Here is a 26,327-nt window from a genome sequence, read left to right on the forward strand (position 1 = left end):
ACTAGCGCTCATTCAAAGTTGTGTTTATTGGGAAAATAAATGGTCAGAAAAAGTTTGTATATATGATAGGTATTTTCATCTTTTTGAATTTTTTATTTGTTTGTGTAGTAACGTCGAGGTTGAACCAAGGTTTGTGCAGGTGTAAGCGATACAACACTCGAACTGCATCAAATAAGTGGCAGCGCACTTAGGAAGTGACTTTTTGCAGATATAGTGGACAATAGAGCATTTTGTAAACAATTTATGACGGTGAAAAAGTGGAACAGGCAACAAAACAAGTTTTTCGCGCTATCCACCCCCCCAAAAAAAATATTTTGAAACATAGCCATGGGCGATGCAATTTTCTTCAAGGGACGAGCGGTAATTGGAGTGCACTTCTGCTCCACAAAAAAAGTAAATACAAGTGGCCTAGAAGCAGTCACCGCAAAGAATGGCATTTGCGAATCTGCTGCCGGGATGTTAATTTTGCGGGTATTTTTCTTTCAGCATTAACCTTTCGAGCACGATCAAATCAGATCAGGATCGTTGGCCAGCGAAGATGAACATTCTGTTTTTGTAAAGACAGCAATATACTCTTGGTTGCAAATCAGAGGGCTTGCGCGGGATACACAAAAAAAGACGCCTACATGTGCTTCGGTACAACTTTATATACCGCAGCATGGCACGACGAGACGCTCTAAACAAAACAAACAAACTAGTTCATATAACGTACGCCAGCACTCCACCAACCCTCGAAGTTGCATCAACCCGATGCAAAAAATCAACCGGAAGTAGTAACTTAGAAACTCTAGCATTACTCCTGCCAAAATCGTTGATTCCATCGACCGAAGCAAAAAATAAACTGGTAGTGATGCGAATGGCACGCACAACGTCGGGCCGCTTGCTTCGTCGAGATATCCTCACTCACCATTGGGCACAACAGCGCAGATACATTGTCCAACGTGTCGCTAAATTCTTTAGGATAGGAAACACCATCGACGGAGCTTCTGACTGAGTCGCCTCTACAAATAGTTGCAAAACCCACACTAGGTCGCCTGGGTGGTACTCGGCGCATCAGTGACGAAGGCTGTAACGTCCGGCATCATCTTGATGTTGGTTCATATGCCTTCAGCAGCAAGCGAACGGGTATTTAAGTGCAGAAGCATGGCGTCGAGCATCTTAGTCGCCCTTATTTAATATACAAGAACAAACGGAGTCATCTGCGAAGGTTTGTTGATAGCCGTGTTGAGCAAAAATGTGACAAAATAGACGACTTCACCCCACTTCCTGTGTTAAGCATTGACGTATGTTTACACGAGAGATGCCAGTGTCGGCATGAGACTGGCAATGTTTAAGGAAGAAGTACAAGCATCAGGCGCTCTCGCAAAGGAGCCCTCTTCTGTACAGTTGTCTTCGATCACCATGATGATCATATTTACAATCTGCCGCCAGGCCAACTTGCATCATGGAGGGCTTTGGCGGATCAATTTAAGCAGTTCTCCAAAGAAAAGATGTGGTCCGCCCACTTGTGAGAATTGCTATGCGAACGTCTGAGGGAGGCGGGCCCTTGTAACTCCTACGCGTCCTAGATGTTTTTTTCCTCAATTCGGCACATTTTAAAATGTGTTTGAGCCCCTTTGTCAAATAAGCACCCTATGTCTCATGGACAATGGTTTCACCCGGCGAGCCTGTGCCCTGAGAGTGGCTCCTATTTCCCTTATGTACTCATGATGCCATCTTTTCTATCAAGCCCTTACGGGTCTGCATCGAATTCTCCATTCCTGTTCCTGAATAAAGGTTTGCAGGAAGAATTTCTCTACACTTCCTACTAGTGCCATTTTTTTGCGGAAATTGATCTGCAAAGACAGCAACTCCTTATTGAAGTTCCGTCCTACTTCCTGGTTGTTCTTTTACGACATACCCTTAGGTGTGTGCGAAGACGCGTCGATGACTATATGAGCAGTTATCATGGTTCCGTCCTCGAACAGCCACGTGATGTGGCATACAGAAACAAAGTCTAGTAAGTGGTTGTAAGTATCTTTGCACCCCTTCGGCGACTCCAAGTTTCACATAGTCTCAGATCATTTGTACGTAGTTACGCAGCATGGCTTTGTTTTTCTTACCATTTTAGTCAATTGTAAGTCTTTTCGTTAGGTGTTTCTTGTTCGTTTCCACTATACCGTCCTCTTTCCATGGCAAGGTGACTATAGCAACCATGTTGATGGTCTATTTTACGCTGGAACTTTTCTTTGAATTTGCTTTCTTGAGTATTGCAAATAAGTTTAAAATTTCGGAAGCATAACTGCTAAGGTTTACGTTTTTCTGGCTTTACTTTTTTAGAAGGACCTTTCACTGCGAAACCTTAATTTGTTTCAAGTTTTATAGGTCACTTTCAAGTGTATGTTTTTTTCGAGTAAGAATCTCGCAATAATATTCGGAGCTTACTAGTACTCTTATCATCCTGTCGCTGTCGTTTCGGGCAAATCGTTAGCTGCTCGTAGCTGCAGTTATATTTCTTCGTTCCTGTTTTCATTCAGAGCTAGCAGTCTGTTTCGCGTTATTACGACGACACGAATAGATTCAATTACAGTTGGTGTTTGATTGTTTCGAGGGCTATAGCTACGTAAACTATGTTCATGGGTTTGATTGGCTCGTTTCCTTTGAATGACGACGATTGGCCGCCTTTTCGGTTGTATTACGTTTGCTCCTAATTATTTTGCTAGTCAAATTTGAACGAATAGCCGGTGGATTTCTCGCTCGAAAAGCAAAAGGGAAAGTGGGCCAGACGTGCGGCCCCAATTCTTTTCAAACCGTTTGCAGAAGCACGAAGCAATGCTCCATATTTTCTTAAGCATGCGCAGTATACGTCGATGCCTTTGCTTGCTGATCTTCAAACTGCACCATGTTTTCTTGCCGTGAGGTTGTACACACACACACATCATGCCGTGACATGCGTTGCTTGCAGTTTCCGCATGCTCTACAGATCCGGGAGTTGGGATGCGGTCAGGTGTATCAGAAGCATGTTGTATTCTTTGTGAGATAGGCGTTGAAATTCTCTTCCGTCAGTCCTCACTCGCACGGTTTTATGCTGCAGGAACGGCATATTGTTTCCGCTGAGCTGTAGAAGCAGAACGTTTTTCGCTGTTTCTCCATGCTCCTTTTTTCACAGCTGCCTTCTCCTGTTTAGGCTAGGTTTTTTTCCCGAAAGCATAACTGTTCCCGTAGAAAAGTAATATTCCTGTCCAGCTTTTCAGCGCAGTTGTTTCCCGCTAAGTTCTCTTGCAGATTAACCTCCGAGGCTGAGCTGCGTATTATCGCTTCTTTTCACTTTACCTGAACTGGAAACTCTGTTGGAATAACTATTTTCAACCGTCGCAATAACATAGGTGCGGCACTCTTGATTTCCACCTTAAGTAATCTCAGTGTCATTGTATTGATATGCATTCTCTCCACAAGCCTATGGATGTCGTCCGTTTTTTAAGCCGAACTTACTATCTGTAATTTCAATAGCTCATTCATAAGCAGCTTCGCCGATAATTCTCTATTTCCGAATATCCGTTGAAGTAATTTTATAGCTTCATCGCAATTTTCTTCGGGAAAGTATTGAAGCCCTTCTATAGCAACCGCTGCTTTGCATTTAGAAAGGCTAAAAAATTGAACTTTTTTTCTCTCGGTCATGTTAAGTCTGAGGGGAGCGGCTTACTCATATTGCACAAAAGTGTGCACTCCAAAGCTGTTTCGCCGATATTTTTCATTTCCACCTTCGGGTGTGTAACTAGCTCCGCTGTGTCCTGCACTTTGCTAGGGGCCACAACCTGCCTTGCGTGGCGATTCAAGTCCATTTGTATAGGATGTCGTATTTCGACAGTAGACAGGATTGCCATTATTCTTTCGCCAAACGTAATTATTCGTCAAGCGCAATTCGGCATCCGATGTTTTTCGGACTGATACTATTCTATTTGGTCGTTTGCGTTGTTTCAATTTGCTCGTTTTCGCCCTGAGTTGCGAATAACTGTTCCCTCCGGCACGCTTGATTTATTTGTTGCTTGGCTGCATTCATAAGTTGTATGCTCTCGCAGTGAAGCACCGGCCCTTTCTCCGTTATCGCTTCATTGCTCATTTCTGATGACGACGCCTTATGTGTTGGCCGTTCAGTTGTCTGTGTTGCCCACTTCGGTCTTGTCTAGTGATCCGGGTCTATCTGCTTTTCCTGCGCTGTGGTCGTCTTGGCTGCAGGGTAGCAGGTTGACGACCCGTCAGGGCGAGGAGTTAGAATACTGGTCACGGCACCACTTGTTCAGACAAGCAAGACATTGACGGCACGGAAGAGAGAACGTTTATTGGAGAAGGAGCAGCAGCAGGTGCACGAGCGAAGGCGCAGTCTTCTTCACCCTTCGCTTTCAAGTACCTTGACGATGATATTTCACAAGGTACATTGGAAGAATATCGGTAGCCTTCCTGTTTAGGCGTTACCTTATACCGTTCGTCTGCGGTGGTTCGCCGTTATTCTTAGGTAATGGGTGTTGCTGTAGGTTGACTTATTGAACGTGCTCCACAGAGAAAGCCTTTTTGGAATCCGTAATTGCTACTTGCGTGGCTCCATGTGCCAGCACAACATGGTGGATCAAGATGTTTCCAAGTTCTTATGCAGTCCACCTCGGAAGATCGGTTGTCTCTACGTAGTACTATGTACTCGGTCGCTAGGGCAATTCCCGATATGGTGGAAAAACCTTGATGGGACGGTGATCGGCTACAGTAATCCTGAGGGTCTTGTGTATGGCATTTCTCGTCGCTGGGGTCGCGGTAGCTCTGTATCTAGTAAAAGTCATAAGATGTAAGGAGGCAGCAGTACTTCTTGATTTTACGGCAGTGCCTGCCGTGCCGACACGTCCAGAAGACCGGGTCGGCGTGGCATGCTTCCAAAAATTTGTTACAAATGTCTGCGCAGATGAAAAGACACTAATATTTATGAGTGCAGGTAAGTTGTCTTTGAACACACTTGGCGTGGTGACGGTGGATACTTCGAGGTAGTCGATCATGACGCGTAACTGAGAGTCGGCAAGCTTTTGGGCGGCTAGGTGGCTCTCTGTCACGACGCCTAAGAACGCGCCATTTTCCTAATTTCAGGAAAACATTTTATTTTATTACCACGTAGGCTTCGCAAAATTACCGCTTTGTGGCATCTCGCTTGAGGAGCTGTGAAAGTGCTCTGCACAGATTTGTTACGGTCGAAAAATTAAAAAGAGCGTTTTTTTCAATGTATCAAATAATTTATTGTAGGTCAAATTTCATTCATTTTTTATGTTGTGTATATAACCACTACTGTGGCTACCCACGACACTGTTCTATACGCCGATGACACTACGGTAGTCTTTTCAGTAGACAGTATACCGTCAACATTAGTACAGATAACACGTGGTTTAAAAATGTGTTAAATTCGCTTCAAATGAACCAGCTTAAGCTGAAAACAAAGAAAACAAATTATATAGATTTTTTATTATATAAAATAAACTTGAAATAACGAAAATGTGACATTTGAAACACCCGTACTCGAATGCGTTTCCGTCAAATAATTCTGGGGTTGCAGTTGTATATAAATCATGAGTAGGAATTTTATATATACGATGTATCACATCAGTTAACACATTCTATATGTCTGGTGAACGTGACTCGTACGCTGTTACCAGAATATATGAAACGCCAACTTTATTTCACTGCGGTGCACTTACGCAACGACCACTGTGTATTCAAATGGGGAAACTGATGAAATAATTGCCACTTTTCACATCATGACAAAAAAAATCTCTTTCATCTCGAACCTGAAAAAATAGGAACGTACGTCTGTTTATTTTACACATCTTTGTTCAGCGTGTAATGGAGCTTTATAAGCCAACTCGTTCATTAGGCATTCGTGCTTAATCATCTTGTTTATGCACAACTCTGGCGGAAACCTGATAGAGGAAATAAATCAGGACGAGCATTCCATTCATCCAAACAAAAAAGCCAATGCTTTAAGCACCTATTTTCTACCCCACGAAGCACGTCTGCCCACCTATGCCAGATATTCTACGACACCTGCCACTGTCTTTCTTCTATTACTTACTACTCCCACTGAAGCGCATTTTACAATTCCTAATCTCAAATATACAGAGTTCTGCGCACTAGAATAGTAATGCAAGCTACCCTAAAGCCACTGTTGACATACTTTGAATAATTTTCCGCACATTGTTACCTTATATAAGAGAGAGAGGCGTTTGTTCGAACGAAGGCAGCAACTACAAATTGTTTTCGCTTGTGAACTGCGTGATGCTCCCAGGTTCCTTAAGAAGTATTCTCATAGCGACTTTTAATTTACCCTCAAAAGTGGAATACAAAGCTTAAAGGCATTTACGTTTTCCTCGTGGCTTTTTCAGCAACGTTGCTTTAAAAGCCTTAAAAGACAAGCGTAAGAAAAATTGTTCGTTCTGTCTTCATCGACTTTACCAATTTCCTATACCACTTTTCTATAAGCTGTCTCCTTATATACGAATTGGATTTTATGAAGCGTATTTCTGGTATGAAGTGAAGTTGCAATATTTTGTTTTTATGTAAGCTCTATGCTCTTTGATCAGGGCATAACAAACCAGCCAATCCTCTCTAGCCACAATTTACCTCCTTTGCTTCTATATTTCGAAATTGATGATCTACAGTGAGGCTTCTTCTTGTGCTAAAAACCATGGTGAATGTTTCACTTATACAGATCAACGATGATCCTTCTAGTGTATTTAATTTTCCCATGTGCATTTCATTTTCGAGTGAGTCTTTTTTACATTTCGGCTTATATGCTTTGGCTGCTGATTTTTACATGGTATTTATCTTTATTAAGAGGTCCCTCTACAGTGGCAAACAGTGAGAGCTTTTTCTGTGCTCCTTAAAAACTTTTTCAATGTAGTAATTGCACTTTTTTTAATCATCGTGACACTGCAAACTTGAGATCCTTCCTTCACTGCGGCAAGCAATGAGAGCTCTTTCTGTGCTCCTTAAAAACCATTTTATTGTAAAAATTGCAATTTTTCTAATCAACGTGAGACTGCAAACTTGATATCCTTCCATGTGGCTTGTATCAACTGCGACAGTTCAAAGTTGTTTCTTGAAAAAAGGCGACCCTGATGCATTCTTCTCAATGAATGCCGATCTTGAATGTCAGTACAATTAGGGACACAATATATTTAAAACACCACGAAAGCAAATAAATGTCGCCAACAATTTATTCAATTTATAATCTTTCTAACGAACGTCTGGTATAAAAGACCGTATAGGTTAGTCCCCATTTATGCGTGTGCCTAGAAAACAAAAAAAGTTTGTGTTTATGCGTGGTTCGTGATACCTCCCCGCTTTTTCAACTGTATTTATGTCTGGTTTTACAGAATGTTATAGTTGACAAGTATGGTTACCCTTTGGGTCGCTCATTGTGCTTCCTTTTCTATTGTATTTGCAAATACTTTAGTGCAAATATGGCAGTAGCTGCTTTTACGTTGTTTGCTAGCAGGGCTCCCGTTTATTGCATTGGATAGTAGTACGCAATTGTAGTATCTCCACTGTTTCATTTGAATTTTTGGTATAGTGTTTCTGTCTGCCATGTTGCAAGGCAACTGGCAAAATGGCCATAAGGTCCCTTTGAGGGGATCGTGAGTGTCACTTTCACACATTTGCCGGTACTCTGGCTGTGCTGTGGTTGTTTCAGAATAAATAAACAAAATAATATTAAAATATCATTTATATCATAGTGGCCCAAACTCCCTTACAGACGAGGATCAGTCGTCATCACCCAGTCTATGTTTGCGGCTTTGGGTACTCTCAAGCCAACGCAAACCGTCAATAAATTGTGTTTCCTCTCTGCCTCTGACAGAACATCACTCTGACAGTTTCTTGATAAACCTACGTGTACAAAATTGGAACCCACTCAAAGTGCCCAAACCACACTACCTAGAATTCACGAGAAAATTCATCTGTTCTCTAAGAAACGGAAAGGCTAGGGATAGTATTTTTGTTGACCATGGTATTTTGGTTGTCGGATCATTTTGTTTTTTTCCAGAAAAATCAGTGTTTAACTGAAACCTTCTGTGATTAGTGAGTATACTGTGAGCTCTCTAGGTGGGTTCTCGAAACCGGAGAGCGCTCGAAATATTGCAAACCTTCACCTTTATATATTTTACGCAATAGGAGATCGAACAATATCTATTTGAAATATATTTTGTGAAGCAGTGTTGTGCTCCGCAATGAACTACTCTAGAAGACAATAGTCGCAGAGTAAACAAACTTCTGCGCTCTGTTCTGAAGAGGTAATAACAAGGTATTTGAACAGTGCACATTTGTGTGCAAAAGATTATTTACCTACACCATCGGACTAGTCCTGAAATATTCTAGTTCAGACATGATCAGTGCTGCTTTGTAACAAGGTAGCACTATTTCATACAACATTGCCCGCCGTAAAATATGACAAAAAAGGCGGGGTGCATTTGAAGCAAACAACAAGGTAACCAGGCTTATCCACATATTGGTAACAATGCGAACAACGCTAATTATAAAGCGGTGGGATTGTGAATGGCAGCTTTTTGAAAATACCGCAATATGACCTATGTCGCCCATAAAAGTCATACCATAGGCAACTATCACAAGTTTAAAATATTCCAGCGAGTTGTGTGGTTTGTGTTTTAACTTTCTTATAATGTCGCGCATGTCGTATATTAGCTTGTCTGCAAGAATACTTACTCCAAATGTGTTCTGCAAAAAATGTAAAGGTTTATTGTTGTTAGGTTTATTGCTAAGAAAAAAAGTCTGTAAATGAATCACACCTAGTTGACGAATTGCGAGGGGCGCGGGAGTTCATCTGAATTGTACAGTGAAATTCGCACGAACACTGAGGGCCTTGTGATCAAACTAGAGAAGTGATTTGTGGTTGTCTTTTAATATTTTATTTATATTCTGACCAACCTATTGCTGTGCACAACGCGACAGAGCGTCGCGTTGTGAAACGTATGGTATTCTGCACTACCTTATTGTATTACTTACATATAACTTGTTTTCGCTATAACCTTCGTCGGGAATTTTTAGCACTCTTTTAAAGTACCTTTTTACATCCCGTATCGACCCCTGTGCATGCTTCCAGATATATGCTTCGCCCATCCCTTCCATTCTGAGAACTTCTTCCCTGGCGTCTACAGTTTGAGTTTATTCGAAATTCATCACACTCCTTATCTTGTTCGAACCAGTAATACCACAGTTTTTTTATACAAAAGCCAAAATATCAGCGGCAAAAAATGGTAATAAAGAGGTAAAAAAGCCGAGAAATTGCACAAGAAAAAAATTTTTGTTTAATAAACGTTATGCCGTGTTCAAAAAAAATGAGTGACACTTCCCGCTGTAAAGAAAAGTCGACTCGCAACACTGAGTGCTTACTAAGGAGTGCCCAAACAAAACACCTCTACTTCAAATCTTTGATTGAACATATGTTCCATACAACTACCTCAATGACACCTGGTAAGTGGTATATATATAAACTTTTTTATCAAAGCGTGAGCTGAACATAGTGTCTAAAGACCGTAGTGCTTCAGCGAATATGGCTTAGTGACCCGTGAGGTCCTCTTGGAGATGCTGGTTTTAGCAACCCAGCGCTGCTTCCCACACCTACAGAAACGTATGAGGGAAGGAATCACAATCACAATATCCCTTGTGTTCTACTGTCTCCCATTCTTAGCAGTGCTCACGGAGAATTTCGAGATAAACTGCGAAGCGAATATTGCAAAGCGTGGCTAAACAGGGAAAGAATTTTGAGCTGCGCTAAAGCCGCTTATCGGCCGATGATAAAATTACTTAGGCGGAAGGGTATTTGCCGTGCCAGAGACAGAACTATTCTGGGATGTCTGTGCATGTAAATGTCTTATGTTGATATGCTGATGTAGCTTAATTGGAGGGTGCCCTGTGTGTCACAATACTTCCTATAACACCCGTGTTCACTGGTAACAAGATAAATTCTACAGAATCAATAGCGAGTTTTTGGGTACGAGTGTTGTGAATCTGAAGCGAGAGACGGGCTCTTGTGCAGTTTAGGATAGCGGTTTTTGAATATGGCCATATTGCACGAAAGGCAGCGTAGTAATACTGCGGTTGACATATGCGTGAGTGCAACGGCAACGGTCGCCTATTGCAGAACTTGATTGTTACGGGGCCAGCTTGCTGGAGCTGTGAAAACGAGTGAATGGGGCGAAGTATTCACCGCGATGTAAAAAGGGTTCGCATGATGACACTTCACTGCATCAACAAACAGTGTTTCTGGATATATTGGGTATTTCTGAGGGTATAGGGGGGGGGGGGGGGGGGCTTACGAAATCCTTTATTAGTGAGGCTGCAGATAACCGTTCAGTGGAAGTGGCCAAAGGATGAAGTTATTTCATGACACAGTAATCTGTGCTCGGGGTCTTGTTGTGTCACAAACTCCAGCGTACGATGCCTAAAAGTACCGTATAAATTTTCCATTGTATTGCACAGCAAATAATTTTTCGTTAAAGTGTCCCATTCATTCTGATCGGTTCAATTCGCCCGAGAAAACACTATAACTCTGCCGAACGAAGCGGCGGTAACGCCACCACTCGCCGGCTCGCCGGCAAAAAATACCACAATAAAAGCTCCGCCGCTCAGCTTTCACCGAAACTCCGAGTTATTTCGAGGAGGCGAGCGAGGCTTTGCCGTTGCTAAGGCGCGTCGATGATTCTCGAACGGAGAAAGAGGGAAGTTGTGCGCTTGTCAGCAGTGGCCGCGTCGCGGGTAGTGCCCTCTCTCTCCGTGACGGCGCAATTATAAAAAAAAGAAACAGACTCGCGCCGAAGAGTGTTAGCGTCGTTTGCACGTGCTGATGTGACAACAGCTCCTGCCAGTTTGTGACCCCCACCTTCGGTGACCCGCGCCCTGGAGGACTCCAACGTACTTCCGGGCCTCGAATCTCCGTGATCGTCTCGGACGGACTGGCCTACTACAAAGCCACGCTTCACAGGCAGCCGAATCGCCTCCGACAGAGGTGCATCGTCCGGCCCGGTCGGTGAATATGGTGGTACTCTCTCTCTCATATGCGTGAAACTGTTTGTTTTCTTTTTTGTTAACTGCTCTACTTCATCATATCTATTTGTTAACGCTCCGGATTGTACTCTATTGTCTACTTTTGAACTGTTTCCCCCATTTGTATTCATGCTTGGTTACCCCTCGTTTACGTTCAATGTCCTCGTGCCTGTACATTGTTTTGCCCATTCCAATATGTCTTTCTCTAAATTCATTCAAGGCTCTGACTCTTTCTTACTGCTCTGGTCGGCAAAAGCCGCACATCAAACGGCCACCCCCTTTGTCACCTGTGCTCTGTAAACTAGGTGGGGTTGGTTGCTAGCTTGGGGTGACTCACCTTGTCTCCTAACAGCGCACCCAAACATTGAAACGGTGACAATTTCTGGCGTCCGTGACAGGACGTCTGATGTTAGCGTTAAGGAAAGGAAAAGGCCTGGAACCTTTGCGGCATAAGTTTCTACTGCGTTTATAAGTTGGTGATCTCGTTAACTTTCTTTGAGTAGATATGACTATTTTTATTTATTTATTTATTCACAATACCCCTAAAGGCCCCCGTGAGGGGGTATTACATAGGGCGGTTACATAGCACACGTGTACTAGTTAGAAGCTTCAGTATTGTGACTTGATTGCGATACAATTGCAATTATAGATTTAGAGAAAATTGAAGCGTTTGGCTGCCGGCTAGGCCTGTCAGGTACCGAACTACAAAAGTGGGTTGCGCTGAAAGAAAAAGACGAAAGAGAGAAAGCTGAGAAGGCTCCTGAAGAAGGTGAGAAAGCAAGACAACCCGTACACGATAAGACTGAAAGGGTGAAAGAGAAAGAAAGAAAGAATTCCACAGACAACTTCAGAAAGCGAACGCCCGCGAAGCAGAAGCCGAACGGGACCGAGCGAAAGCGGAGCGAGAGGAGAAAGCAAGCAAAGCTGAACTCGATATTCTGAAAAGCCGACAAGAGATACAATGGTTGAAGGCGTAATCCTCATCACACGAGGAAAAGGCGAGAGAAAGCAAGAGTAGCCAAAGCACTTAAACTGAGCAGCCAAAAAAAGGCCATGACCTCTCTGGAAGCAAAGGGTTAGAAGTATCCGCAATCAGCAAGAAGAAAACACCTTCAGAGCTGTGCGAAAGCACACCACTTCAGATATCGAAGGACGATGATCCTACAGGTGATGCGGAGCTGGAGGATGACGGTACATCCCAGTTGTGAATACCGTCATGACGTAGGGGACGAGCGGCCTAGACGAAAGTGTACCCAAAATGGCGGAAGAGTGTCTGAGGAAGCTGTTTTCACCTTTCCGAAAGACATGGACGGAAGACACTGATTGTGCAGCAAGACCCATTTCTAGTCTCCGAATTCGCTGGGCTGACTAGCGCAGTGTGCGTAGCTAAAAGCTCGAAGACCAATGAGACCGAGACTGCTGTCAAGGTCGAGGTCCCCGTGCGAAGCGGGGCCGCACTCCGCAGGGAGAGCTCGCCGTACGTCTGCGTCGATGCCGCTCCAGTGACTTCAGCGATGGAAGAGAAACCACCCGCCGTAACGAAAGAAGAGCCAGTTATCGGGGCACTGCGGTGCGATTCCTCGTATAGAGGAGAAGCCGTGTCCAAGGTAACACGAGCTCCGACAAAAGCGAAGCCAGCTTGTTTCCCGTTCTAAAAATCTGCGGCTCCTGCGACGTTGCCGCTTCGAAGAGAAGAGAGGGCGAATGGCGTATAAAAAGCAATTCAATGAAAACCCGTGTCCCAAATCTTGGCAAGGGCCAAGAAAACAGAGTTGAACTCAAGCGCAAGAGCAAACGTGTGTGCCGGCATTGCACAGATCGGGCAGGTGTAAAGAAACACCGGTCCGTTACTACACAAGGAAAGGCGAAGGACGCCAAACCGCCAGACGCTTCGACGTTCACCAGAGGTAGGCCCCGACATAGAAGTATTTTCGCGGGCCCGGTATCACGGCGGATCAGAAAGAGTTTGTCGCTTTGCGCGACATTTGGAAAGGAACTTCTCCGAAGAGAAAATTCTGTAGGCGCTTTTACGCAAGCGCCAGATAGACTCGGGCAAACAGGAACTATGCCATTTTAATTACGCATGTTTTGTAGGAGTAGAATTTTATGACCGAGTTGCATCTTCATGTCGTGTGCGTTACTTGCACATTGTATACTTTATTTGTATATTGTACTGTACGAGAAGTTTGCATTTATGTTGTCATTTTGGCTGTGCAGAGTGTACGCTGTGTATTCACGTACTAGTTGCGTTGTGAGTAAACTTTTCCGTCAGTGTTGTATGGTACTCATGCTGTGTAAAATTGACGTTACTGGTTGTGCGGTCACATCTTTTCGGGCACATCTTATGATTTCTTATATTGTTGTGAACAACATGTGTTACTTATGAGTTTTGTTGTACCAGTGCCTTGTATGTATTTCTGGGTAACAAATCACACTCATTGTAAGTGAGCCTACGGGACTTAGGCACCAGACTACAGTCTGTATATTTGCCAAGTTTCGCACTTGTAATGCCTTTTGCCTAGAACTAGGTTATGAGAACTAATGACCGTAATGTTCTTAAACCCGTCATTTCTACGTAGGAGGTGTATTTGTTTATAAATCTGAGCAAACCATTGTTCTGTACGGGAATTCGGAACCTCACATAATTTTACTGTAGTGATTCTGGGTTAGCACGAACAGTTTTGCAAGTGTGAATGACGCGTACGCCCGACATTGTGAGTTTTGGGGATAACATTGCTTAATATTCTGAAACTGGGTGGCTGTGTCACAAACTAGAGCGTACAACGCCTAAAAGTACCATATAAATTTTCCATTTTATTGTACAGCGCTTAATTCTTGTTACAGTCGACGGATTCGATCAGTTTGGTTCCATTCGCCCCGAGAAGACACTGGAACTCTCTCGAACAGAGGCTGTAACGCGACCATTCGCAGGCTCGCCCGCAAGAAAATACCAAATTAAAAACTCCGCCACTCCGCTTTCACCCAGGCTTCGAGTTCTTTCGAGGGGGCGTGCGAGCCTGTACCACCGCTATGGCACGTCGATAACTCTAGAAGAGAGCAGGAGCGAAGTTGTGCGCTCGTCGGCGGCGGGCGCGTTGCGTGTTTTGCCCTATCTCTCCGCGACAGTGCAGTTATAAAAAAAGACTCCGAGCGGAGAAAGGTAGCTACGTTTGCACATCGGCATGTGACAACGCGTTCTGCCAGTTTGTGCAACACACCATCGGCGATCCGCGCCCTGAAGGATTCATAGGTACACCCGGGCCTCGAATCACCGTTATTGTCACGGACAACCTGGCTTACGCCGAAGCCCCGCGCCACAAGTAGCCAAATCGCCTCCGACAGCGGTGAATCGTCCGTCCCGGTCGGCTATTATTGTGGGACTCGGTCTCTCATATGCATCGAACTGTTCGTTTTTTTTTAGTTAACTCCTCTAATTCGTAATATTGTTTTGGCAACGCTCCGGATTGTAATATTTTGTCTAATTTTTAACTGTTTCTCCCAATTGTATTTATTTCAGGTTGCCTCTCGTGTACGTTTCCTGCCGCCGTGCTTGTACATTGTTTTACCTGTTCCAGTATAGGTTTTTCTCTTAATTCGTTCAACCATCTGACTCATCCATAGCGCTCTGGTCGGCGAAAGCCGCATATCGGACGGCCAGCCCATTCGTCGCATGCGCCCTGTAGACTCGGTGTTGTTGTTTGTTCGCTTGAGTTGCCTAACTATACCTTCTAACAGAGCACCCAATTAAGGGAACGGTGACATGCGAAGAACGAGTACATAATATCGGAGGGCTCTTCGTGCTACACTTTAGCGCAGGCGACCAAGCTCGCCCATGCGATATCCTTCCGTAGGCTATGCGGCCGTATTGTATATGCGTGTCTTCTTGACCGTGGCAGTGGAAGCTCCAGGTACTATTTGAATAGTGGCTTTTGAAACCTTCCGATTTTGGGAATCGAAATTCAGGAGGTTCCGTTTTAGTAACTTATTATCAGAGTGAGAATATGTAACCAATTTATAAGAATGCTGTTTTAATATTTGTAATAACTAGAAATTTTAGAAATCAATTCGCCCGAGAGTCCAACAATTTTTCCTACGTAGCCTCTAATTTCTGATGTACGCTATGCTGAGTCGTACCTGTTCTCGGGACACCCCATCACGTTTAGTTGCATTAGCTGTTGCGCGGGTGTACCCACACAGCTGTACTGCGGTAGCACTTCTTGATAAAAGGCGCGTCGCTGCACTGGAATGGTGTATACCGCACATCGTTTAGGTGCGAGGCCAACTTTCGGGGACATCCCGATAGCTTCGAAAATCTGACACCACGTGGCGTTCCGAGGTGGTCTTTTTTTTTTCTTTCCTTCTCCCCTTCTCGGCATGCCCGAAGCCGCTGTTACCAGCACGCCCCAAGGGTCCCCGTCTTTCCGGCGAAGCATGCCGAATTATCAAAAGAAGCAAATAAGAGGCTCAGGACGTGCAGAAAATGCCATGCTCTTTTGTGCTCTTCGGGTCTTCACCATTCCTAAACATACAAGAAAACACGGATGGGCGCTCGCGGGCCGCGCACGAGTGGTTGTCTTCGGTCCCGTGAATGCGACTTCTTACCTCTAGAGATGTAGCCGTTTTATGCTCCTTGCGCTGTAAAATATTTCAGCAGTGTGCCTGCGAGGCGCTGCAGCTGTACAAATGAGTTGGAAGCAAGCGCTAACAGCAATTAACTGCACTTCTTCATGCGTTTTAACGTAGTAAATACTCAGGGAGTGGTCTACAGTAACATTATTATTCAAAGGCTTGTGTTTAGAATTGTGTTTAGTCATCGCTACTGAACATTTTAGGTGAGGCGTTGCTGACGGTTTTTTACTTCACGGGCAACTTTAGCTGCCGAAAAGTGCGATGTTTATAGCGTATATTATCTCGGGAAAAATTATGGTGTGAACTGGCAGATCTTTCATATCGGCGAGTTCATTTACTTGTCGTAATTAGGTGGGCCACACAAAAATAGTAAACGTTGAGGAATTGTGGTAAACATATGAACGGCTACGGGATGAGAATGGTTACAGAAAATGGCTGTAACTCTTGTTGTGCTGAAGAGACCCCGAAGCATATTAATGAAGGCTGACTGCTCAGGAGGCTGCATGTTCATGTATAGTTTTATCTTAGGCGATATCGCGCGCGGGTAATCACGAGTCACAATTTTAACACAAAGAACATGAAGCCGCTGCCCCAAAGACATTCCTATAGCGTGTTGAAAACAGCTTAAAACAGACAGCCTCATGTGTGTCTGCTTGAATAAAACTGCAGGCGTTTCAAATGTGATTACTATATTGAACAGAAGAATAGCTTAAATCGCAAACAACAATCGTGTCGTGTTTCTTGTGCTCGTTCGGACTACGTCCGGTCAATACGCTCGCAAACAAGATACAATCGACTCCCGACAATTAAAAGTCGCTTAGTTAGAATTTTCGGTTAACTTGAAGTGATGTTCTGGTTCCGAAAATTATACGGGTAATTCGATTAAAAAATTGCCTGATACTGCGAAGCCAAAACCAATTTTGTCGGTTATTTCGGGAGATTTTTGAATAAAAACATACAGGTAGCAGTTATTTCTCGAGGAAATTCAAATTTTTCGGCGTCAAAACCCCACCGTGATGTGTTATGTCGGCGCCCTCGCAACTGAGGCCACCCGCAGCCATGCAGTTCACTTGAAACACGCGCCAGCTTTCGCATGTCTACGTTCTTTCTAGTTTCCTGGCTGCACATACCTCCGTGTAAGCATTTGGGTGGTGAAGGCTTCAGGCTTAGACTTTAGCGATAAGCCTTCACACTCAGGACGAACCATGTCGTGCGCTTGTATTGGCAAGGAAAGTCGAGGTTGTGACCAAAATCAAGAAGGAAGACGTGTAGCGTAGTTATGGCATTGCTCTCATTGTGCTTTCTGTTTCATTGATTGATTGATTATGAGGTTAACGCTCCGACGCAACACAGCCGGTGAGGCGTGCTGCAGTGGAGGATTAATTTTTACAACCTGGAAATCTTTAACGTGTGCCGAAATCGCGAATACATGGGCGTTTTCACTTCTCTCTTCCATCGGAAAAGCGGCCGCCGCGGCTGGTAATCGACCCCGCGTCCCTAGGCTCAGCAGCACAACGCCATAGCCACGGTGGGATTCTGTTTGTTTGAGAGTTTTGTTAGTTCGAAGCTTTGTACGGTCCACATGGAGTTCGTATTAGTAAGAGTCAACTGTATTGCGAAAGTGCAATTCGAAGCACTTTTGTAACTCATTTCGTAGAATCATTTTCATTAATATCTAACAGCTTAGCTGTCTGATCACCTGAGGAGGAGTAATGGTCAGTTTTTACATGAAGATTCCGTATTTTGGTACCAACTGTGCGCACCGCTGTCGAAGTTGTTCATTTTGGCTTTCTGAGTTTTTAAAGCGAAGTTTCAGAAAGGTTCACATATTCCAGCAAATACTCAACAAATAAACACGTTTTTGGCAATGCCGCACAACTAACCCCTGGCCTAACCTATCGCAGGGTTGCGAACAAGAACATCTGTAATAAATTGGTTCGTATAGTAAGACCGAATCAAAAGGTCCGCGGGCAGCGTCTTTGAGACCCCTGCCTCACAGGAATAAATCAGGAGCCCAGCGGGCCGGGAATGGCTAGCGGGGCTCCGGCGGTGGTTGGGGTCAAGAAGACGACGTAGGCCACGTCTGAAGCAGTATTGTACAGAACGGCGTTCCAAGGAACGGCGTTCCTTGCAAGGCAGAACGTCTGTGCACAGAAATGTCCGCACCGAAACGCCCTGCACCGAATATATCCTACACCAAAATGTGTGGATCCCCGGCGTAGCTTACGCGGCGTTCGATGGAGGAACAGCGCAGCCACGTGAATGCATTTCACCTTTCATCGTTTCTCAGGAAAGGCCAGGGTGGGCGTCTGGCCATTAGAATTGTTCCCCGCCGAAGAAACGTTGTTGGAAAAAATTGTCTTGCGTGGGGTGCCGACGGGGAAGTTGCGCTCACTGTGAGGTCATTCGAAGTGTCGATTGATTGATTATAGGGTTTAACGCGCCAGCGCAACGCAGGCGATGAGGCGCGCCGTAGTGGAGGGCTCCGGATTAATTTTGACCGCCCGGGGATCTTTAACGTGCGCCGAAATCTCGTACACACACGCGTTTTTGCTTTTCGCCTACGCCAGAAAAGCAGCCGCCGCTGCTGGTGATCGAACCCGTGACGTCGTGCTCAGCAGCGCAACTTCTTAGCCACTGAGCCACCACGGTGGGTTCATCCGAAGTGTCACCGGCTAGGAATAGGGCTGGGCGCGCCGCAGTGTCTCAGTATGCTGTACTGCTCAAACTTAGAGTAGGCATGCAGTTCGTCACGGCGCGGCCTGGGGGTCGACGGGAATGGGTCGAAGGGAGTGCACGTGTCGTATTGCGCGTGTATTGGAATACGATTGCACGTGAATTGTATTGCACGTATTGTATTGCACGTGTCGTGTTGACAAAAGACAGGAATTTTGTCATTGTTGGGCATACTTTTGTCGCACGCGGTATGGACAATACCTGAGAGAGGCTGCTGGAACGTGTACGGCCAGCGTTCAGAGTTACTTTAGTTGGTCGGTTTCAACCTGTGCTTTTATTTCCTGTGCTTTTCCCTTATGCGTATTTCTAACCAAGGCAACTCATTTGTGCGTCGTGTCAACATATTTGGCTATTTTCGGTTGTTTAAGTTATCTACTACCCCGATTGTGTTCGGTATACTTTGTAATTCTTGCGCGTAGATTTCATGTGTGACTACAGTGCTGACTTCGATTTTTTTTTTTATTTTTCTTGACTAAAACTTGTATTGTGAACCTTGCAGCCATTACTTGTTCTGTTATGTTTTGTTACTCGCAAATTTGTGCTGTATGATCTGCAAAGCTTACTCAATTATTCTTACAAAGCTTACTCAAAGCTTACCCCCTTAATAAATTCCCTGCGGAGGGCCTGTAGGGCATTTTAGATAACTTGCAATATTGTAATAACCATTCATTACACTCCTATGTATTGCTCCTTTCGACACAGTTCTTTATGCAAGAATTTTAATTATGTACCTGCATGTAACTTTCTATCTGCACATCTCAAGCGCAGTACCTTACTGCGCATTCGTAAAACCGAAGTTGAAAGTGCCATATGTGTTGCATTCATAATAGACGATCACCAAAATTGCAGTTAGACATGTGTGGAGTTTTTCCGGTTCTCCCCGAAAAAAGTTTTCGAGGGGCGTTTCTGTGGATGCATTTTATCTCAAGAGAATCTGCTGCCGGCAAGGCTCTTATAATATACGTAGTTTGGTGTGAGTTTTAAATTTCACACTTTATTTCGCCTCGGGATTATCCGACACCGCACTTTTATTTAAAAAAATGAAATGTAACGTTAATGTAACGACACGTTCTAATGTTAGAACAGGAGCTGGAACGCGTGCCTTTCGCAACTAAGGAACTTGTAACGGTAACTCATTTCAAAATTGGGAAGGAACGAGGAACGAGCTTTCTTTCTTGTCTAAAAGTAACGTGTACAACACTGGTCTGAAGTATATTTGCTGACTTTACTGCATAATCAATAAATATTTCTTCCAGTCGATATTGAAAAAAAACATAAAATGAATACAACATAATCAAGGAACGATTCTCTATAAAGAATGACAGGAGAAATCCTTTCAAGGAAGTCGAGTGCATTTAAATTAGGCTGTGTTTATATGCTGTATGACAGTATTGTAAGCCCTCCACTGAAGTGCGCCCACCGGCGTTGTCTCGATGAAAAATGTCCCGCCTGGCTGTAGTGCCTAGAATGTACTAGGCACTGTAGTATGGCACTGCTTCGCCTTCCAATAACGTACCTAAGGTGAACGAATCTAACATAACCTAACGAACAGAAAAAAATTGAAGACACCAAAAAGTAACCTGAGCTACGAAAATTATAATAAAATATGAAGATTTTAAAAATAATAAGCAGAGAACCGACAAAGAATCCTGGGTTATAAGGTTAAATGGATCTTTTTTCTAGTACCGGTCCTCCAAGCAGACGCCACGGTGAACTGAAATTAGTCGTAAGGCACTTCCCCCCAAAGTCGGGCTTTCGCAGAACCTGTGCACAAGATATCTTTGACCTGCCGTGCCTCCCGCACCCACGCGTCACCTGCGCTATTCACGTGAATGTAGCAGGCGCACGCTCGCGTGACCAATCTGCAGTGGCCGGAGCGCCCCTTTTTCTTCACTTTTTTTTTCATTTTCGTTGCTCCCTCACTGGTAACCAAGTGATCGCAGGGTGGTCAGGCTAAAAAATTTTCGCCCCTTTCTTTTCAACGCCTTTTTTGTGTGCACGCACGGATTCACTGGGAACTGCCCGAAAAGAGGAAACAAAAACATGCAGCCCTAGGAAGCATAACCGCTCCCTAAGCAGCAAGCTGAGGGCTGCCTTTTTGTTTATTTCACCTGAGGCTGCGGCCAAGAATGGCGTACCGGCAGTCCGCGCATGGGCAGATCGCTACTGGTAAAAGGTCCATTAGCCAGTGTTTAAGGTGTGGTAATGTATTTTTATGCAGTTTTTTTAAATGAGCATTACAAACACTCGAATCTTGGTGACGGTACTGGCGATACCGCGGACCCCGAGCCCCCAAACATAAGCTGGATCCAACCGTGGCGATGTGTTTATAGGTGGAGGGTTAGAAACCACGAACACTGGCCTTTGGAGCCCAGATCAAGCTCCGGCGGATGGACTCCCTGTCTGTTCACCAGGCAGGGAGCTCCGGGATCTCTTTGGCTACCAGGGTAAGGTCAAAGAAGAAAGTACCCCCGTCTCCCTGATTTTATACTATGCTATATGGCATTTTCAAACCCCCCCCCAAACGGGATCGGTCCCTGAAAAGGGGCCGCACCGAAGTATCCTTTCCGTCTTTGCCTTCTATCTCGCTCCCAAAGCCAGATAACTACCCGCGTTTATTTGATAATTGAATCTGTAGACAAATCGAAGCCGGTTTCCTCTCAATCTGTATTTCTTGTTTCTAAATACCTTGAAGGTATCATCGGCAAAACATATGACGCCAAAAAGCTCAGAACTGGTAAAGTGCTAGTTGAAGTTAAAACTCAGCAGCAATCCACAATCCTCCTGAAACAAACCCGCATGGCAGATCTTGAGATCAGGGTCACACCCCACCACAGCCTCAACTGTTGTCAAGCTGTGATCTCTGAGGCAGATCTCATCTCCGAGACCGATGCCGACCTTTTGGAAGGCGTAAGGGATCAGGGCGTCACGGCTGTAAAGCACGTATCAATACGCCGCGATGACAAACAGGTAGAAACTAGACACATTATCTTAACCTTCGATTGATCCACCCTTCCAGAATTCATAAATGCCAGTTACATACATTGTTCTGTCCGCCCATACATCCCGAACCCACGGCGCTGCTTCAAGTGCCAACGGTTTGGGCATGGCACAAACTTCTGCCGCGCCCGCCTTACGTGTGCAAAATGCGGCCAACATGACCAACCATCCGAAAACTGTAACACCCAGAGTTTTACCTGTGCCAACTGCCAGGGGCCCCACGCAGCGTGGTCCTGCACTTGCGAGAAATTCCAACAAGAAAAGAAAATCTTCAATGTCAAAGTAACCGAGAACATCACCTTCCCAGAGGCGCGGAAGATGTTCGCCTCTTTCTTCCTGGGGATGTACGCCGACGCGGCTCGCCGGGGGGCGGAGCGGCGTCTGGTTTCGGCGGGGACCCAGTACCGCGAGTCGGACTTGGTCCGCTCTCGCCCCCCCCCCCTGGGTTGCCTCTTTCAGCCCAGCCCGCCTCCGCACCGCTCGCTGAGCCAGCAGCGGTTGTGGTCGCAACCTCTTCCGTGGGGACCGGTGCCGCTCCCGTCCCTGCCTCCCCATCGTCCAGTGCGTTGGACGGTGCCATGGACACCACGGGCTCCGGACCGGCTCCCACCGCCACCGCACCGCCCGTGCCACTTCTGGTGCCCCCGCAACCAGCGGAGGTGGCGGCTCAAACGAAGGGCCCCCGAAGGGGGGCCAAGTTCGGGGGGCCCGGTTCCACGGGCACACCCTGGACATCGGACGAGGAGATGGACGTCGTGCCGTTCTTGCCTGCAACGCAGCGCAAGGAGCGGCCTCCGTCGTCCAAGCCTACAGATAGGCCGCCCAAAAAGCCCAATCCAAGAGTCACAGCCACGAAAGACGACACATAAACTTACACACTCCAGTAGTTCTCACACTAAATAATGGGAAGAGAAAATATATTTTAATGGAACTGCAGAGGCCTTATGAATAATCTTGACGACGTTTATGAGATTCTGCATACCAATCAGCCAAGTGTAATGTGTGTTCAGGAAACACATTTGATTTCTAAACACACAAATTTCTTGAATAGAATACAGGGAAGACAAAGATGGCTGGGCACACTCTTCTGGCGGTGTGGCCATAATCGCCCTCAAATCCTTAGCATGCCACCCTGTCACCTTGAACACTATCCTTGAGGCTGTAGCAATACGCTTAATAATATTTAATAGGTTGATAACGGTATGCTCCATATACATTCCTCCTGATGTTACACTTTTGAGCTCTGACTTCGAGGCGCTGGTTGACCAGCTGCCCGAACAGTACATTCTAACAGGCGACCTTAATGCTCACAATTCTCTTTGGGGCTCTTCTCGTACAGATGCCCGGGGTCGCCTGATAGAGAGGTTTCTTACATCATCTGGAGCATGCCTTTTCAACAACAAACAGCCTACATAGCATAACATAGGTCAAAACACATACTCATGTCTTGACTTGGCTATTGTCTCCGCAGTTCTCTTTCCTCTTCTCGAGTGGGGTGTGGGAACTGACCCATATGGCAGTGACCACTTCCCCACCTCACTTACATAGATAGGTAAAGGCCCAAGCAGTTCATCTTCCCATAATAGGTTCAATGAAGCACGAGGTAACTGGAATACATTTACAGAGACATCCAAAAAACACCACACATCCATAGGACACCTACACGTTGAAGAAGCTACCCAACTCCTCACGGCGCACATCCTCGATACCGCCGAAAAGTCCATTCCCCACGCCTCTGGTGCCCCGCGCAACCAGTGGAGGCCGTGGTGGAATGAGGACTGTAGGCGGGCGCGAGAGGCCCAGAACAAGGCGTGGGGTATCCTTCGTCGGTACCCCACGTCGGGAAACCTCTTTTTCCAACGGGCCAAGGCATTGGGGAAAGGTGTGCGCCGTGAGGCAAAACGAGAGAGTTGGCGTACATTCATAACATCAGTAAACTCCTACACAGACACACGGAAAGTATGGACACGTATACGCAAACTGAAAGGGCAACAGACACAAAGCCTGCCCCTGGTCAGTACAACAGGGGACACTCTGGAAGACCAGGCTGACACACTCGCACAACACTTTCAACACGTGTCCAGTTCAGCACTCTACACGAACACTTTCCTGAAACATAAAGCCTCTTGTGAAAAGTAGTCCCTACACGACAACAACAAATCACAGACTTCTTACAACTCCCTGTTTTCACTACATGAGCTGAGGGCTGCTCTGAACACGTGTAAACTCTCAGCTCCAGGCCCAGACAGCATCACATACACAATGATACAACACCTGCACGCAGACACTGTTCTAACACTCTTACACCTATATAACAAGATTTGGCTTTCGGGGCACATTCCAAACTCTTGGAAGGAGGCTATAGTTGTAGCTTTCCTGAAGGAGGGAAAGGACCCGTCGTCCCCCTCAAGTTACCGTCCTATTGCCCTGACGAGCTGCCTGTGCAAGCTCTTCGAGAAGATGATAAATCGCAGGCTCGTGTATTTCCTTGAGTACAACGGTCTTTTCGAGAGCTGCCAGGCAGGCTTCAGGGCGGGGCGATCCACAAATTATCAACTCGTAGCTCTTGAATCGTATATTAAGGATGCCTTCGTGCATAAACAGTATGTCGTAACTGTGTTTTTCGACCTCGAGAAGGCCTACGACACCGCTTGGCGCTACGGGATACTCAGTGACCTGAAGTCTGTCGGTGTTTCGGGCCAGATGCTCAACACTCTGGCTAGTTATCTCTCCCACAGAACGTTTCGCGTGAGAGTTGGTAGCGCACTGTCAAGGATTCATGTGCAAGAAAACGGCGTGCCGCAAGGTGGAGTTCTAAGCTGCACTCTTTTCATAATTACAATGAACTCTCTTGGGAAGGCATTGCCACCTACCATTTCTTACTCTATTTATGTAGACGACGTACAGATATCTTTTAAATCTTGTAATATGTCAATCTGTGAACGTCAGGTCCAGCTTTGGGCAGACAAGAATGGTTTTAAACTCAATTCAGGAAAACGTTTTTGTGTTGTGTTCTCCAAAAAGCGCGGGATCCATCCGGACCCAGATATCACTCTGAATGGCGTTTCAATTCCTGTTAAAAAGTAGCACAAGTTTTTAGGCATAATATTCGATAACAAGCTAAAATTTGTCCCACACTTGAAATATCTTAAGCAAATTATGCCTAAAAACTATGAATATTCTCAAAGTTCTCTCCCACCAGTCATATGGTGCAGACAGGCAACTCCTTCTGCGGGTTTATAGCGCCGTAGAGGGATCCCGCTTGCACTACGGCAGTGTTGTTTATGGGTGCGCAACAAAAACGGCACTAAAAATGCTGGACCCGGTGCTGCATTTAGGACTACGCCTCACATGCGGTGCTTTCCGTACTAGCCCTGTCCAAAGTCTCTATGTAGAATGCAAGAAATGCTCCCTAGATCACCAGAGGGTGTACATGGACATTTTATATGCCTCAAAAATGATGTCTATGACAAATCATCCTTTTACTCCGACCGTTAATGATGCATCCTCACAGCAACTCTTTTTAAATCGTCCAACAATCTCCATGCCGTTTCATCTAAGAGTGCGAGAAGAAGCCTCTGAGCTAGAAGTCTCGTTTTCAGGCATTCACAAGACGCCCATCATTGATTCAATTCCACCATGGCGTCTCCGCCCTGTGTCATGTGACCGGTCTTTTATGCAGTTTAGCAAGAACAGGTCACCAAGGATTGCGATTCTGCAGCATTTCTTGTTTGTGCAGCATAAGTACCGCTGTGAAGAGTTTTACAGTGATGCGTCCAAGACTGCAACTGCTGTGGCTTGTGCTGCGCATGGGCCAAACTTTAACGTCAGTAAAACAATGAACCTTTGTAGCAGTATATTCACAGCGGAAGCATACGGTATTTTAATGGTAATAAATCACATAGTCCAACATCAAATCCTAAAATCCATCGTGTTGTACAAGCACTTGCATCAGGAAAGCACTCTAAAAACTTTGTCATCAATTATGTTTTTAAGGCTATCATGTCTGCATATGCATCAAACCTTCAAAACTCTTTCTGTTGGGTTCCAGGGCACTCTGGAATTGCCGGGAACGAAACCGCAGATCGAATGGCCACTGCAGCTACACTCTTGAATACAATGGACATAGCAACAGTGCCATACACAGACATGAAGCCACACATCAGACACCAACTTCGCAAGAGATGGCAAGCACACTGGAGTGAACAAACAGATAACAAGTTACACGTTATAAAACCACGCTTGGGACCATACACCACTGACACCCGCAACAGATACACAGAAGTTGCATTTGCTAGGCTACGGATAGGGCACACACGTCACACACTCGTATCTCCTTACGGGGTCTTCAAGCCCTAGTGTGGCAGGTGTGCAGAGGCCCTATCTGTAGTTCACATACTCATTCAATGCAACGCACTTCACACAACACGACGCAAACACTTCCCACAGCTATACAGACTACACGTCCGACTACACCCAGCGTTTTTCCTCTCTGAAGACCCCATGTTTTCTATCAAGTGCGTTTTTAAATATTTAGAAGAAGTTAAGTTTTTAGACCTCATTTCATACCACGCGTGATCACTCCCTGGCCCTATACACCAGCCATGCTCATTGTCGTTTTGTGATTTTACTTTTGTTTTTGCTGACTTTTCGTAGTGTTTAAGGTTTCACCCCTCATATATGACTATTGTCTTGGCGCTCTTTGCCCCAGTTGGCCTTGCGCCATAAACATCCAACCATCATCATCTTCACAAAAATTCGGTTTCCTGAAAAAAAAAATGCAGAAAATCGTATGAAAACATTTATGTAGGCTGGACTGTCCCGCTAAAATGAATTTGCAAACACTGTTTTCGCAAGCTTTTTCACAGATAAGCCAATAGGATATTGTCGTG

The 26,327-nt window shown here is 45.3% G+C and overlaps 1 protein-coding gene across 1 annotated transcript in view; it reads right to left on the reverse strand.

The window, feature by feature from the left end:
- Positions 1–9,551: 9,551 nt before the first annotated feature.
- The window catches only part of LOC144160656 (uncharacterized), a 31,751-nt gene continuing 14,975 nt past the window's right edge, over positions 9,552–26,327 (reverse strand). Inside the window, exon 3 of the mRNA XM_077691876.1 lies at positions 9,552–9,645. Within this exon, the coding sequence (XP_077548002.1) occupies positions 9,552–9,645 (94 nt within the window). The remainder of the gene's footprint in view (positions 9,646–26,327) is intronic.

Source organism: Haemaphysalis longicornis, unplaced genomic scaffold, assembly GCF_048455015.1.
Source record: "Haemaphysalis longicornis isolate Haplotype H1 unplaced genomic scaffold, Haemaphysalis longicornis Haplotype H1 scaffold_11, whole genome shotgun sequence".
Taxonomy (NCBI): domain Eukaryota; kingdom Metazoa; phylum Arthropoda; class Arachnida; order Ixodida; family Ixodidae; genus Haemaphysalis; species Haemaphysalis longicornis.